At 46.4% G+C, this 17,245-nt stretch overlaps 1 protein-coding gene across 2 annotated transcripts in view; it reads right to left on the bottom strand.

Moving 5' to 3' along the window:
- The window catches only part of MICU2 (mitochondrial calcium uptake 2), a 91,599-nt gene that overhangs the window by 37,925 nt on the left and 36,429 nt on the right, over positions 1-17,245 (bottom strand). For both annotated transcript variants that reach the window (XM_027116708.1, XM_027116709.1), the window contains exons 3-4: positions 5,420-5,451; positions 5,241-5,316 (exon numbers count right to left, since the gene is read on the bottom strand). In XM_027116708.1, the coding sequence (XP_026972509.1) occupies positions 5,241-5,316; positions 5,420-5,451 (108 nt within the window). The remainder of the gene's footprint in view (positions 1-5,240; positions 5,317-5,419; positions 5,452-17,245) is intronic.

Raw genomic sequence — 17,245 nt, 5'->3', positions numbered from 1 at the left:
TCCACGTCTGGTGGTGTGTTTTGGGGTGTCTGTAGACTTACTATGATTTTGGGCAGCCTCTCTGCTAATGGGTGGGGTTGTGTTCCTGTCTTGCTAGTTGTTTGGCATAGGATGTCCAGCACTGTAGCTTGCTGGTCGTTGAGTGAAGCTGGGTGCTGGCGTTGAGATGGAGATCTCTCGGAGATTTTTGCTGTTTGATATTATGTGCAGCTGGGAGGCCTCTTGTGGACCAGTGTCCTGAAGTTGGCTCTCCCACCTCAGAGGCACAGCACTGACTCCTGGCTGCAGCACCAAGAGCCTTTCATCCACAGGGCTCCTTAATTTGGGATGATTCGTTGTCTATTCAGGTATTCCACAGATGCAGGGTATATCAAGTTGATTGTGGAGCTTTAATCCGCTGCTTCTGAGGCTGCTGGGAGAGATTTCCCTTTCTCTTCTTTGTTCTGACAGTTCCCAGGGGCTCAGCTTTGGATTTGGCCCCGCCTGTGCGTGTAGGTCGCCGGAGGGCGTCTGTTCTTTGCTCAGACAGGACGAGGTTAAAGGAGCCGCTGATTCGGAGGCTCTGGCTCACCCAGGCCGGGGGGTAGGGAGGGTCACGGAGTGCGGGGCGGTCCTGCAGCGGCAGAGGCCGGCGTGACGCTGCAGCCTGAGGCGCAACGTGCGCTCTCCCGGGGAGCCGTCCCTGGATCCCGGGACCCTGGCAGTGGCGGGCTGCACAGGCTCCCCAGAAGGGCGTGTGGCTAGTGACCTGTGTTCGCACACAGGCCTCCTGGCGGCGGCAGCAGCGGCCTTAGCGTCCCATGTCCGTCTCTGGGCTCCGCACTCTTAGCCGCGGCTCGCGCCCGTCCCCGGAGCTCTCTCAAGCAGCGTTCTTAATCCCCTCTCCTCGTGCACCAGGAAACAAAGAGGGACGTAAAAGTCTCTTGCCTCTTCGGCAGGTCCAGACCCCTCCCCAGACTCTCTCCCGGCCAGCCGCGGCGCACCAACGCCCTGCAGGCTGTGTTCACGCCGCCAACCTCAGTCCTCTCCCGGCACTCCGACAAAAGCCGGAGCCTCAGCTCCCAGTCCCGCCCGCCCCGGCGGGCGAGCAGACAAGCCTCTCGGCTCGTGAGTGCCGGTCAGCCCGATCCTCTGCGCTGGAATCTGTCCGCTTTGCCCTACGCACCCCTGTTGCTGTGCTCTCCTCCGCGGCTCCCAAGCTCCCCCACTCCGCCTCCCGAAGTCTCCACCTGCGAAGGGGCTTCCTAGTGTGTGGACACTTTTCCTCCTTCACAGCTCTCTCCCGCTGGTGCAGGACCCGTCCCTATCCTTTTGTCTCTGTTTAGTTTTTTCTTTTGCCCTGACCAGGTACGTGGGGGGGTTCCTTGCCTTTTGGGAGGTCTGAGGTCTTCTGCCAGCGTTCAGTAGGTGTTCTGTAGGAGTTGTTCCACGCGTAGATGTATTTCTGGTGTATCTGTGGAGAGGAAGGTGATCTCCGCGTCTTACTCTTCTGCCATCTTCCCGGAAGTCTGCAGTCACTTCTTTCTTCTAGTTTCCCTTAAAGCCTCTCTTTCCTCTATTTCTCCTACTAATATCCTTATAGATTCGCCTAAAGGGGGAAAAAAAATCAACTTTCTGCTTTGGACTTACATCTTCTGTTTATTTTTCGAACAGTCCGTCACTAAGGGCTTTCTCCCCCGTCATCCAGAAATACTGACTTTTTATTCTTTAAGAAATCTGTGTGATGCTCCTGTTCATTTTGAGAATATAAGTAGTCCTCCAGTTATATAAAGAACAGGGAACGAGAACTATCGAGTGAGAAAAGTGTGTGAGTAGGCTAATGGATCTGTCTCCTATGGTTAGAAAGCGGTACGTACAGATGGAGAGACAGAGCTGGAGATACAGACGTATATGTGTCTGTTACTGAAAGTTAAAGACAGTAAATAGAAGTTACTAACCACCTTTCTCAGTACCCTCTGTATTTCCTATGGTATGGAAGCAGCACAGCTGGTAACGACACAGATTCACAACCCTCCTTCCCAAGACCAGACCGTGACTGCGGACATGGCCCGGGCCCAGCAGAACCTCTAACTGAGCAGCTCCAGGGACAACCCCAACCCCGCCCCCCAGCCTGTCTGAAGCGCTACAACTGTAACTAACACAGTTCTGGAAGCTGCACTAACTGTCTACTTCCCCTCAGGTCGAACTGCTGTATTCAGGGCTCCACGAACCTGGAGCCCAGAAGCCTGGCCACTCCACGCTGTCATCTCCGAGCCGAGAACACGACGGTCTGCTCGCTGCTCTGAAACCTCCACTCCCGCGTCGTATAGGAGGCCTCAAAAACATTGCCCTTCACTTGCCAGGGAGCCTCCCACTTCCTTCAGTTTGTTAAATCTTGCTTTTAAACCTCGGTGTCTCCTGTGAGAACAGAGTGTCTGCCGGCTTTTCAGGGCTGACAAGTGGCTTTGTGCTCTGCCTCTGTCCACCGCGCCGCCCAGCGCGTGGCCCCTGCAGTCACTGCGGAACCTCCCGCCGTCTCCTCTTCTGCGCCCTCCGCAGGCGCCTCGGCCCCCTCTGCCCAGACGAGAGGGGTTTCTCTCATCTGACTTGTCGCCTTCTTACAGCTCCCCCACGGCAACCCGCCGTTCTCAGGACAAGGCCCACGCTCCTGGACACTCCCTCCCACGCTGCCTACGTGCGGTTGAGGCTCTGCTCACCTCTCTAGCTTAGGTCCAACCGCCCTCAGCGGCCACACCCCACTTTCCAAATGGCCTCTGTCTTCTTTGTTGACACACCTGCAGCTGGTCTGCACTTCATCCTTCCGGAACCAACCAACCTCCATGCCTCTGCTTCTCCCCGGACGCTCTGCGACGCTCTCCCGAATGGCCTTCCTCAGTAAACACCTTTAACTGGTCGCCGTGTGCTGAGCCCTGCCGCACCTGCAAGCGGCTTCTCCGCTCGGGACGCCGGCACCCTTGCAGACGGCTCAAGTGGTGACTCCTCTCCCCACTGCCACGCTCATCCCAGACCTTTGCTCTTCCAACCTCTTGCAGAAACCTGTTACTCCGAGGCTGATGCCGTCGAGCTGACCAGCTCCGACTTTCTTCCTGGTCACCTACCTAGCTCCCTCTCTTCAGCCTTCCGTCGCCGGAGGCCTGAGCGCCTGGTCCATTGTCCAGCACACAGGACCACACTCTACTCTCAGACCTGGGGTCACCTCTGTCACTTTCACGCTGCCACTTACTCTGCTCCAGCCGGCCGATTCCACGACCGCACCCAAGGCCGAGCTCACCTGCAGCAGCTTCTGCTCCGAACCGGAGCGCAGACCCCGGCTCTGCGCGCACAGTGGGCCCCGCTCCTGGGTTCCCAGCTCACCTGCTCCCACCCTCACTGGCCACTCTCTCCTGAATTCCCACTTTCTTTCCATCGCTCTTCCCATCTTACTTTTTTCTCTCCAAGGCTTGTTACTTAAAGACTCTCGTGTTTTTAAGTAAAACTGCTGCCCTCGACACCGTTAACCCCCTAGCCCACGACTTTTCTTCCCTGCGTTTGCCTAGTAACACCCTAACTGCATGCTTCTGTGTACTTCCCGGCCTGCCCGCGGCCGGGGGAGAACCAGCTGGTGGCCACTTCAAACCTCCTACTTTCTCCACACCCTCCACTTTACGAAGGAATCAGGGCCACCCTCCAAACCCGCCTCAACTTCTCAGCCCTGCTCTGCAAACATGTGCGGTAAACACCTGCACATCACCCCTCCCCACGTGATACAACGCAAAGCTCCCCGCTGAGGGGCGCGCCCTCCACCGAGCTCTGCACACCCCCCGCCCCCTCACACCCAGACGTGCGCTCAAAGCCCTTCGTGCAACACAGACCGCCAGGACAGGCCTCCAGCTCACACCCGCCCCACCCCGCACCACCGTCCTCCACGCTCTGCAATCTGCCCCCAGAACCCGTCCCAGCACCGCCCCTGCCCTTGCTGACGCGAGGGAGCACCTCCCCACCGCCAGTCCTAACCACGTTCTGACCCCCTTCCTTCACGGGCCCTGCACACTGATGCTCCCTCCCTCCCAGGCTCCCGAGACTCCCTCTCCCCCACTGATGCCTCTGCCTCCTCTCCTGCACGGCACCTCCTCCTCCTCTGCTCCCGTGAATGCTGGTGTCCTCTGCGCTATCTCTGGGGCTTTGTCTTCTTACTTTAGAATAATCACTTTACTTACTTATTTATCTGGCTGTACCCCTCGGCATGCAGAACTTCCCTGCCCAGGGATCAAACCCGCACCCCCTGCAGTGGAAGCACAGAGTCTTAACCACTGGAGTGCCAGGGAAGTCCTTTCTCTTCTTCTTCTTCTTTTTTTTTTAAAAATATTTATTTATTTGGCTGCGTCGGGTCTTAGTTGCGGCACTCGGGATCTTTTGTTGCAGCGTGCAGGCTCTTAGTTGCGGTGCGTGGGCTTAGCTGCCCTGCAGCATATGGAATCTTAGTTCCACAACCAGGCATCGAACCCGAGTCCCTTGCATTGGAAGGCGGATTCTTAACCACTGGACCACCAGGGATGTCCCAAATCCTTTCTCTTCTTTTTTTTTTCTTTTATAAATAAATAAATAAATTTATGTATGTATGTATTTATTTATGGCTGCATTGGGTCTTCGTTGCTACGCGTGGGCTTTCTCTAGTTGTGGCGAGCGGGGGCTACTCTTTGTTGTGGTGTGCAGGCTTCTCACTGTGGTGGCTTCTTTTGTTGCAGAGCACGGGCTCTAGGTGCACGGGTTGCAGCACGCAGGCTCAGTAGTTGTGGCACACGGGCTTAGTTGCTCCGCAGCATGTGGGATCTTAGTTCCCGGACCAATTGAACCCGCGCCCCCTGCACTGGCAGGTGGATTCCAAATCATTGCACCACCAAGGAAGCCCATCTCTCCTTATTCTTTTTTTTCTCTTTTTATTTTCTCCCTTTTTTCTTTTTTTTCTTTTTTTTTCTCTCCTTATTCTTGATGCTCTGCCTCACCCTTCTCTCCAAGCTTACTGAAATCAATGTTTAAATAATTTTTCTGTGATTGCTCAAAGAGTTTAAGAAAAAGTTGCTTCAAATGTAATGAGTATTTTATTATGATTTAAAAACATCTATTAAATAACACACTGTTATAACATTCTCTCTGCAGATTCTCTAATGTATGTTCTTCAATATGCAGCTGCAAACCTCATAACTTAATTCCTTAATAATACTTTGGTTAAATAAAACACAAGTAAAACAAATAAAAATTACCTTTATCGCCAAGGTCTCTAAAAAAAGTTGATCCACAACCAGCTCCTTTGATTCCTGCCAGTACGTCCTCAATATCCTTTGAATAAACATATTAAAATCTTTCAATTTAACTTACAATAGTTGATTTTCTATCTTAAAAAAAAAGAAAAAGAAAAAAGGCCTTCACCTCCATTGCTTACCTTATTTGTCAGCCTCTTGACTAAAGTTTTACCTATAGCAAAGAAGAAATATTATTTAGTACCCATATACCTTGGTAAAATTCAACTTCCATTAAGAAGAAAATCACTTAAAAGACAAAACAAATAACTAAATATTTATAAAAAATAGAAGTCTGGCAATTTCAGCTAATATCTTTAAACAGAAGTTATGAGTCAGAGAATTCTAAGTGTAAACACAAACACTGTAGTTCTTTGTAAGACCTATGTTCACTTTCACTCACTCCCTTCCAGAAATATGGAACCTTCTAACCATCTCTCGCTCATCGTAGCTGTCTAAGAGAAATAAGTTTGTGCCAAACATTCTTTCTTTCTTTACATGATTATTAAAATCTGTCTCCTTTTGCTTTCATTGACTAAAAAAATACACATTCATCTTTCAGAAAGCTACCTTTTTAACCCTGAAAAGTTCTTAAGGTCACAGCTCTGCAGTCAGATCTAAAGGCTGGTCAGGGGCTTCCCTGGTGGCGCAGTGGTTAAGAATCCGCCTGCCAATGCAGGGGACACGGGTTCAAGCCCTGGTATGGGAAGATCCCACATGCCGTGGAGCAACTAAGCCCGCGAACCACAATTACTGAGCCTGCGCTCTAGAGCCTGCGAGCCACAACTACTCAGCTCGTGTGCCACAACTACTGAAGCCCGGGCGCCTAGACGCCATGCTCCCCAACAAGAGAAGCCCGCTCGCCACAACTAGAGAAAGCCCGCGCGCAGCAACAAAGACCCAATGCAGCCAAAAATAAATAAATAAAATAAACAAATAAATAAATAAATAAAATAAAAGTAAAGGCTGGCCAAGATGGCTGTTCATTCTAAAGTGATGTTACTTTTAACAGTTTCCTACTGGATAACAGATTAAAATTCTTTCAGGCTTTCTGCCATCGTCTTTAGGCTGACCTCATTTTCCTCTTATCCACTGTAGCTCTAAAGCAATCACCTTGCTTCTTTTGTTGAGACTTTTTCTGAAGACAGCCTCAAGCCATTTACACATCTAGAACACTGAAAAATATTTTGTTAATTTTATTTCTTACGTAAGCCATATGCATCACAAACTTCCCTTCTTGCTCTCAAAATTATCCATGAAGTTTGTTCAGTGCAATTACATGGTGTGTGAAAATTCAGGTGACAGGTTGAAAAAAAAGAATACTTTTAGATGTGGCTTTTTGCAGTTTGGGATGCTTAAATTTGGATTATAAATCTGCTGGGGACAAATTCTATTATTTACTGTTAATAAATTATCAAGATTTTACTTTTGCTTTAATAATTAAAACATTAATTGTGAACATGACCATATAATTTTTAGAAACATCTATGACCATGTTTGTAAGCTTAGGAGTTACTGTTTTGGAAAAATTGTCTGTCACTGATAAACTATTAAGTGTTACCCAATGACAAATAACTCGATTCTAATGTTAGGTGCTATTATAACATGAGATCATCAAATAGATAGAAGTTACCAGGTTATTTCATGTTGACTACAAGTTCTGCCGGATACCTGTATATGTATTTGATTATCAAAAATGGAGAATCCATGTACTAAATGAACTTGTCTTGAAAAAATTTTTTTTCAAAATGGAATATTAGAAAATGATAAAGAAATTACCTTTGCTGATAAAAAGTCTGGGGTACCTCTGTTACAGAAAATTCATTTTTAGGTTTAAAAAAAAAAAGACAAGGCAGAGCTCCTAGGAGAACACCTTGTCTTTCTTACTTCCTTTCTCCTAAGTCAATAAACATTTCTCTGAGTAACAGAGGAGACTGTGGTGTTTCCAACCCAGAACCCTCTGCTGGGGTTTCTTAGTGCCTCTCACCCAGGCTGCCTGGTTTTAGACCACTCGTTTATGGGCTCCCCAAGGAGAGAGACCAAGTATCAGATTTAAGAGGGGTGCGGTCTGGTCGGCTACACGAGGGGCATGACCTTTGTCCATCTGACAACAGTAACAACACAAAGACACATTAAATATACTTAAATATATGTATTCATTTTTGCCAGTCCTCTCCCCCCTACTTTTTAAAAAATTGAGGTAGAGTTGATGTCCAATATTAGTCTCAGACATAAAACATAGTGATTAATAATTTTGATAGGTTATACTCCATTTATAGTTATTGTAAGATATTGGTCATATTCCCTGTGCTGTAGCAGGGGTCCCCAAACCCCGGGCTGCAGACCAGCATCGGCCCCGCGGCCTGTGAGGAACCAGGCCACACGGCAGGATGTGAGTGGCGGGTGGGGGCGTGAAGCTTCATCTGCTCCCCCATCGCTCGCATCACCGCCTGAACCATCCCCGCCCCCGCCCCCCGCCCCGTCCCGGTCCGCGGAAAAACTGTCTTCCACGGAAAAACTGTCTTCCACGAAACCGGTCCCTGGTGCCAAAAGGGCTGGGGACCGCTGCTATAGAGTATATTCTTGTAGCTTATTTTACACAGAGTAGTTTATATCTCTTAATCCCCTATCCCTATATTGCCCCTCTTCTTCTTCTCTTTCCCCACTGGTTTTCTCTGTATCTGTGAGTCTGTCTCTTTTTTGTTACATTCATTTGTTGTACTGTTTAGATTCCACATATATGTGATAACGTAGTGTTTGCCTTTCTCTGTCTGACTTGCTTCACTTAGCATAATGCCCTCTGGGTCCATCTATATTGCTGCAAATGGCAAAAATTCATTCTCTTTTATGGCTGAGTACTATTCCACTGTATGTATACACCACGTCATCTTTATCCATTCATCTATTGATGGACACCTGGGTTGCTTCCGTATCTTGGCAATTGTAAATAGTGCTGCTATGAACATCTGGATGCATGTATCTTTTCAAATGTTTTCTTTGGATACATACCGAGGAGTGGAATTGCTGGATCATATGGTAGTTCTATTTTTATTTTTTTGAGGAACCTCTATACGGTCTTCCACAGTGTCTGCATCAATTTTCATTCCCACCAACAGTGTAGGACGGTTCCCTTTTCTCCATATCCTCGCCAACATTTGTTATTTGTGTTCTTTTTGAGGACGGCCACTCTGACTGGTGTGAGGTGATACCTCATTGTAGTTTTGGTTTGCATTTCTCTGGTGATTAGCAATGTTAAGCATCTTTTCATGTGCTTGTTGGCCATCTGTATGTCTTCTCTGGAAAAATGTCTATTCAGGTCTCCTGCCCATCTTTTAATTGTGTCTTTTGTTTTCTTGAGATTGAGTTGAATGAGCTGTTTATGTATTTTGGATATTAACCCCTTATCAGCCACATTATTTGTAAATATTTTCACACACATAAGAAACGCATTCTTATTGCTTTCACAGCTATTTCATATACATTTATGCTGTCATATAAAAATAACAGAATGGGAAAAACTTAACAGCAAAAAAGGCAGATCTAGAGTTGAGGATGCCTTGCTTCACTGTGCTAGTATGAAAGGATGGAAAATACATTGTAGCTTTTCTCGGTAGGGGAAGGGATAAATCTTCAACACTATGATGGAATTTTGGCTCAAGAAGTAGAGTGTTTTAAAAGGTCTCCACCTACTCTGGAGATTCCACCACGTGGTTTTCACTGTTTACAGAGGATTTCTGAAGTTAAAAACCAGGAACAAGCACATCTTGTTACAGGCAAACAGCCATTTTAACACTTAAAGTAAGTAAAACTGCAACAATACATATTAAGTGTTGTTATAGGTCAAATAAATCTTTGCCTGTAGCCAAAATAAAGTTATTTGATAACCGTAACTATAAAAACATTGCTAATAGTATCTAATTCAACTTCATTTTGCTAGAGATAAGTGGACTTTTGACACATAAAAATTACACAGTAGAGACATTTACATCATTTCACATCTTGCATAAATACATGGAACAACTTAGCATCAATATTAGAATTGGTGTAAGAGCTGATTACACGCTTGCTTGAATTCAGTCTCAGCTATGATGGAAATCAAGGCAGAAAACAGCACATTAGCAAAGTGCCTGAGCTCCCGACTATCGCTAATAACAGTGGTAACTGGAGGAAGGGAAGGCAGGCACATCTCAGTGGCGCTATCTTCTTTCAACAAAGCACACGGCTTGTTCATTTTGCGCCAGAGATGACCTCTGGTTGGCACTTCTCCTAGAGGAAGACAAATGTCACGCCCTAAAATGCCTAAAACTGGCCTCCTTGCCAACTTTGATAAGTCGCTTCTTGAAATACATATACATCTTTTTTTTTTTTTTTCGGTACGCGGGCCTCTCACTGCTGTGGCCTCTCCCGTTGCGGAGCACAGGCTCCAGATGCGCAGGCTCAGCGGCCATGGTTCACGGGCCCAGCCGCTCCGCGGCATGTGGGATCTTCCCGGACCGGGGCACGAACCCGCGTCCCCTGCATCGGCAGGCGGACTCTCAACCACTGCGCCACCAGGGAAGCCCACATTTACATCATTTTTGAATGGAAAACGAGAAATGTGACTTTCTTTTTTGCAACCTTAAGCACTGTGAAATAATTAATAACATTATACATAACAAATAATTTAATTACAGCTTGAAAACTGATATAAAGGGGGAAATAGAAAGCTAAGAAACTAAACAATGGGGAGCGGGGAAGGTGAGGAAAAGCTTCTCCAAATGAGAGCTGCTTAAGTTAAGACCTGACAGATTAGCAGGAATTAGCCCAGAAAAGTGGGGCTGAAAGCGTTCCGGGACTAGCAGGTGAATCGGGCCTGAGATGGAAGGGCTGGAACCCTCTGCCAACACAGCAGGCCCTGCGGTGCCCCCCCACCCCCGCCATGAGGTGGAAGAGCGCCATGGTTGTGACGGGGGTGTTACTATCTCACGACCTCTACTTTCTCTTTGAGCGGCGATCAGGTCCTTTGCTGGAGTGTGTAGGACAAAGTGTAAGGCCACGATACAGTGGAGATGCTGGTGTACAGAAATACAACTGATTTTCATACAGAGGTGCTGTGTCCTATGACCTTGACAACTCCCTTACTAGTTTAGTAGTCTTATTATTTGTGGATACTTTGAGATTTTCTACATAATCATGTCTCTGAACAAAGACAACTTCCCTTTCCCTTTTAAATCTGTAGGTCTCATTTCTTTTCCTTGCCTTTTTGCACTGGTCGCTACTTCCGGTAGCATGGTGAATACAAGCCGTGAGAGTGGACAGCCTTGCCTACTCCCTGACCTCAGAGGCAAAGCATCTAATCTTTTACCATTAAGAACGATACTAGCAACTGGCTGTAGGCCCACATGGCCTTTTAGGACCTAGCCTTCAAAGTGCCACACTGTCACATCCATGCATCTCTAGAAGTGGAAGTCGCAAAGGTTACGGAGAGGGGATACAGGTCCCACCTCTTGATGGGGGCTGACAAAGTTCTGGAAGAGCATGTGGGACCAGAAATACCGTTACAGCCATTTTTGGAAATACAACCTGCTGCAGCATCTTAACAGATTTATCCCCTCAGAGGCAATATTCTTCTCCCTTTTGTTGTTTGCTTAAGGAAATGTATCCATTTTTCTCACACCCTTTGTGAAGTCATGATTCCTCCAGCTCTCTGATGAAACTACCACATTAGATAGTCTATTACCCCAACTCTACACTAGATTGTGAATTCCATTAATATCTGTTTTATTTACCACTACATCCCCAAGGCCTAACACAGTGCCTCTTATATGAGGTGTAGCCAATAAAATTTTTAATAAAGGTGTGGATTATAACTCATCATTTCATTATATAATAACTGTTGATATATTTACTTATTAAGCTGTCTAATAAATACTTGTGCCAGGCACTGTGCCAGTCCGGGAACACGGTCGAACGAGAGACCGTGACGGGGCCGTTCACCAGCAGAGGGACGGCGGGCGGGGAGGCGCAGGGCACCCACAGCACGTTTACGGTTGCTGACCTGAGATGCCTCTGGTCAGATGAGAGGTCTGGTCTGGAGACACACACGTGAAAAAGTCAGTGTTCAGGCACAGCTAAGTCACTGATGGGGGCAAGGTCCTCGAGGAAGAAGGCAAGGAGGAGAGAGGACGACTTGAAGATGGAAGCTTAAGAAGAACTCGTAAGGGGGGCATCAGTTTTGTCCCCAAGACTAGACTGGAGACTCTCTGAGGGTGCGGGTCACATTTATTGTTTACATCCTCCAGGATTTTCATTTTGGTGTGAAATTAAACACCAGACTGATCTGATCTGGGCTGCTCTGTGTGTCAGGTTCCCCATGTCCCCATACACCATGGAAACCAGCTGTCCTTATGAGGGATTAAAGTTGTTCCTCGTGCCACAGCCTCCACTTGATAAAGACGCCACAGGATGAAGCTGGGACCGGAGCTCAGCGCTTCAGTGTGGACCGCGAGCTTGGCACTGGGGAATAAACCTTCCAGGCTAATGCTTCTTGATGCCACATTCCAAAACTGTACAAACTGTTGATAAATGACCTTTGAAATACATACAGTGAACAGTTCTTCCAGTTTCTTATGACAACAATCACAAAAATAAGCCAGAAGTCATATGTATATGAATGTTAGAAAACAGAATCCAAGTTTTAATTTTTTTCTCAGGATGCTGAATGAAAAGTTGAATCATTTTAGAATTAAACGTCTTAATTTTTACTTTTTATTTGTTGTATACAAGCCCCGTAAAGTAGGCTTACATTGGATGTAATTCCAAAGAATCTCATATTTAGAATGATTTTTTTTTTTTTTTTTGCGGTACGCGGGCCTCTCACTGTTGTGGCCTCTCCCGTTGTGGAGCACAGGCTCCGGACGCGCAGGCTCAGCGGCCATGGCTCACGGGCCCAGCCGCTCTGCGGCATGTGGGATCTTCCCGGACCGGGGCACGAACCCACGTCCCCTGCATCGGCAGGTGGACTCTCAACCACTGCGCCACCAGGGAAGCCCCTCACCCCTTCTTTTTAATGATTCCTTTTTATATCATTCAGAGAACAACAATAAGTAAGCTGATTAAAAGCATAAGAATATAAGGGTAGAGGGAAACTGACCCTCCTGAATATCCTTCCAAGGAGGAGAAATCTGTCTTTAAGAAATAAAAGCATGGCCCGTGGGCTTTAAACCTGTTCTTCTCACACAGGAAAATGCATCCTCCCCAGTCAGGGTGCGGGGTCATGAGCTAGGTAGGGGACAGACAAACTATTTGCCACCCTGCAGTCTGACGACTATGGACGTGCTCACCACGCCCCATCTTAGGTACGTGTGTGCATGTGTGTGTTTACAAGAAGACCGGGAGAGGAGAAAGTATTTACGTGTGGAGATGGGTCAGCACTCAGATGCTGCCAGGGCAGTGTGCTCACGGCCCACTCTTACCCACATACTGATTGGATGGGAAGGAGACTGCTTAGTGAGTCCTTGGAAGCCTAAGCAGCTAATTTTTTTGGCAAATGAATTTATCAGCAATCTGTGCTTTTAAAACTCCTGAGATGGCTCCTACAAATCAGTTCACTCTTCTGTAAGAATTGACCTAGATGAATATGTTTCGGTTTAGACCCACAATGAGTTCTCTGATATTGGAAATGCATATAAAGAGTCATGTTTGGGCTTCCCTGGTGGCGCAGTGGTTGAGAGTCCGCCTGCCGATGCAGGGGACACGGGTTCGTGCCCCGGTCCGGGAAGATCCCACATGCCGCGGAGCAGCTGGGCCCGTGAGCCATGGCCGCTGAGCCTGCGCGTCCGGAGCCTGTGCTCCACAACGGGAGAGGCCACAACAGTGAGAGGCCCGCGTACTGCAAAAAAAAAAAAAAAAAAAAAGTCATGTTTTTATTATTTTAGCGTCTCCATTTATTTTTTGCAAAGTATAATAATTTTATTTATTTATTTATTTACTGTATTCATTTTTTTTCACACACACACACTGTATTTTATTTTTACAAGAGATAAATAAACTGACACCAAGCATTGTAAATGGATGGCCACAACAAAAGCAACAATGACTGCAATTACCAAACACGAAACACACTCACACTGTGTCATAATATTGACATTCAGTCCAGGAATCCTCCATTGTAACAGCTCCTTTACTCTGCAGTGAAAATTGATTTGTATATTTTTTTGCCTCTGGGTCCTTGTGGGATTTTTTTTTTTTTATTCAAACAGAAAGTCACAAAAATTATAATCATCCTCATCAGTTCACTCAGTCCCATGTAATTAATTTTTTTTCATCTTGGTCTTTTGTTAGCACTGTTATGAATTCATCAGTTTTCCATTAGAGTTCTGAAAATGCTTATTCATTCAGTTCAGCAGTATGGTCAGTTACCAGAAACCTATACTTGTCAGAGTCATTTCCATGAAAATAATTTTAAAATTAATATTTTCAACTGGGAACAAGGATCGGTATTTTTACATGTTTTTATAGCTTTATTGCGATATACTTCATATATCACAAAATCCGTCCACTGAAACTGTATAGTTCAATGGTTTTTAGTATATTCAGAGTGGTACAACCATCACCACCACCTACTTTCAGAACATTTTCACTACCCGCCAAAAGAACGGAAAGCCCATTAGCAGTCACTCCTCTTCCCCTACTTGTGGGCAACCACGAATCTACTTTGTCTCTAGGGGTGCCTATGATGGATACTTCATATAAATGGAATCACACTACCTTTTAGCTGCTCCCACTTACTCTCCCCAACTTGTAAATGCTGGGTCATCCCAGAGCTCATTCCTTCCACCCACCTTTCCCATCTAAACTCACTTTTGCAACCTCATGAAGTCTCAGCTCTCATGAATCCACTGAAGAGTCTTCAACCTACATTTCAGTTCCGTTCTCTCTCCTACTTGTACATCTAACTGCTCACTCAACACTTCCTCTTGGACGCCTGACAGAAACTCCTGTGAATGAATGAATACCTACTATGTGCCGGGCACTACTCTGGGTATTTTGTTTATGTCACTGAGCACAAGGGACACACATTCCTGTCATGGAGCAGGCGCTCTAGGGGGAGAAACAGACAATAAACAGTAAACTTCAAAAGTAAGGAAATTGTAAATACATATTATAGTAAACATTAGGGGGTGACAAGTGCTATGGAAAATAACTGAACAAGGTAAGAGGGATTAAAAGGGCAGCAGCGTGGAATAAGATGGGGCTGAGATGTGAGCACAGCACTGTGCTCGTAACAAAAGCCTCTGGAAAGAGGGGCAGGCATTTATCTTGTGGCTCTTGGGGAGCTGGACAGTCTCGTCACTGCTGTTTGCGCTGGCGAGTCAGCAGTCGGTCTGTCCTGCATTTTCCACCGCAGTGCCTGCAAATGAGGTAAAAGAACCCTGACGCATCCTTCACTGACTTCTGTGCATCCTGCCTTGCTTTGGTCAGCTGGATAAAAATGCAGCTCCGTCTGACTAAAATGGAAATAACGTGTCCTTAACAAAAGTTACTAAGGTAGAAAGACACAGTATAAATGCTCTCTCTATGCTGTTACAACAGCATTAGTTCTAAGGTAGAGCTGTACACATTTCATAGTAACAGAACATTACATTTAAGCATGCAGGCCATTAAGGCAAGAAGGAAAATTATGCTTGACCACAACATTTTCTAATATAAGATAATCTTTCTAATAATATAAAGCCTCATTATGGTACCCTTAAACACATTTTCAGCAAACTTTTAATTCTGAAGATGCTAAAATTAATTCAATAAAATTGCAGTGTAGAAGGAATACAATAAACATCATATTCTACTAAAATGAGCTGCATGCTAAAATTACTGTGAGAAAAAGTCATAAGAAATTTGACTTTTAATAACATTTCTCCAAGTAAAATTTAAGTGCTTTCCTCATGACAACGACATATTGTTGCTGTCTTACATAAAGAGCTTTAAATGGAAGAGTTGGTTTTTAAGTTGCTCTGTATGACGGAACCAAAGGGTACCACCCGCAGGATAGACACAGGCACAAGTCAGAGCAAGAGGGCTCCGAGCAGTAAGTTAAGAGCTCCTAGAACCACTAAACGCGTCTACGGAGAGTAAAAGGATCAGTGTGTTGTTCAGAAGAAGGAGGTCCAGCCTGAAGGAAAGGAGTCCTTCGCAATAATCTGGGGAGAAGCGCTGAGGGCCTACCCTGAGCAAAAGACACAGAAGACACAGAGAAGGACAGAGAAGAGAAGTGGAGGAGGGAGAATAAGCTGCTCTTGGTGACGGAGCAGATACAAAACATGAGGCAGCTGGACATGTCCACGAAAACTCCCCACAGCCTGAGTGAGCTGGGGGAGCGCCACCGCAGGGAAAGGGGGCACCGGAAAGGGTGTGATGGGGAGGAAGCGGGCTTCAGTTTCGGATGCGCTGAGTTCCAGATGCCTGTGGGGATAACGCACGAATGTAAGTGCCTGATGCACAGCGAGACCGGAGCTTCTAGGGGCCAGCGGAGAGCTTGAGACAGCGAAAAACGACCCTGAAGCGACAACACGGTGAGCAGCAATAACCCCCTGGGGGACTGTGTCTAAGGGAGCAGCGCTGAAGGGAGGAAGCATTTAGGCGCTGGTAGGAAGAGGAAGCACAAAGGAAACAGACGGCAGGAACACATCGCTGAGAACAAAACCACAGGCGCCCAGGGAGAGACGTCCACAGCAGCAAGTGCTGCTAGAGGGTCAGTCAAGAGTCAGGCGAACAGCAGCCGCCCGTCTTGGCCATTTGGGGGCCACCGCTGACGTTCAAGAGAATAGTCAGCAGAGAGGGGAGGCAGGAAGCCAGACTGTGGTGCAGGCCGCGAGCGCAGGGGCCGCCCGCTGGAAAGCGAGTAGCTGGCGGGGCTGACTGTGCTGGGGTCGTCAAGGCAGTAAAGACACAAGAGGGTCTGTGAGCTTCAGACACTGAGACGGTAGAGGCAGAGAGAACGAGGGAAGGAGATGCAGAGAGGATGGTGGAGGAACGAGTCTCAGCAGGGCAGGGAGCACCGTTGGCAGAAGGCTAGGAAGCGATGTGTAAATGCCTTGGAGAATCTAGGCCAAGTTGAAGAACATGAATTTAGTGGCTCCAATCTGCATAACCATGGGATTTTCTCCAACAGTTCACAGCAGTCTAGGTTCAACAAGGACAAAGGGGAAAGATACTGGGAAGCAATTATTAAAGAGTGACAAAATGACAAACCATGTGGCTACAGGGAAGGAAGAAGGTCCAGAAGGAGTTGAGAACTTGGGGAAAATGGGATAACTGAGAGCAGAAGCTTTTATGAAGTCAAGAATAGGTATGCTGGGTATGAGAAAGTGGGTAAAGTGGGATTCTGTAATTTGGGATTTCAAAACTGGGGCAATTCTAAGTAATGGACATGGGAGGTGAATGATAAGAACGAAGGTCACTAAAATTGAGAACTAAGTACTGTAAGGCTAACGACATTTAGTAGAAAACAGCATCAAAGCTTGGAATTCAATAGAAAAGAACTTAAATAAGGGAAGATGGTGTTTTAGCTAGATAACCTAATTCTGAAAGGAGCACGTTTTTATGGTTTTCTGAGTGTGCAATAAGGGATTAGGGTGACACTGATCTCCCCCAAACCTAACAAATAATGAAGGAGAACAAAGAGCCAGCATCCACCTGAAAGAGGCGTGGGGAGAGGGTTCAAATAAGCCCCATCATAAATAAAGTATATTATTTGTAAGAAGTCCAGGAAGATAAATACCAGGTAAAAATGAGTTTAGGAGCTAATACATTTCAGACTGCTTTATTTCTTTCTGTTTACACATGAGGATCACGGGTCACTGGGGTGCCTCCCTTTTTTCTTGTTTTGCTGTTCATCATGATCCGTAGGAATGCAACCAAGATTCTTCGTCTTCTTATCCATGATGAAAAATGAAGAGGAAGGACATCATATGCATAAAGGATGTATTATT

Source organism: Aethalodelphis obliquidens, unplaced genomic scaffold, assembly GCF_003676395.1.
Source record: "Aethalodelphis obliquidens isolate GAN/ISIS:26980383/991018 unplaced genomic scaffold, ASM367639v1 scaffold16, whole genome shotgun sequence".
NCBI classification, from domain to species: Eukaryota; Metazoa; Chordata; class Mammalia; order Artiodactyla; family Delphinidae; genus Aethalodelphis; species Aethalodelphis obliquidens.
The sequence above is the reverse complement of the archived record's forward strand: the minus strand, read 5'-3'. Positions and strand labels throughout refer to the sequence as shown.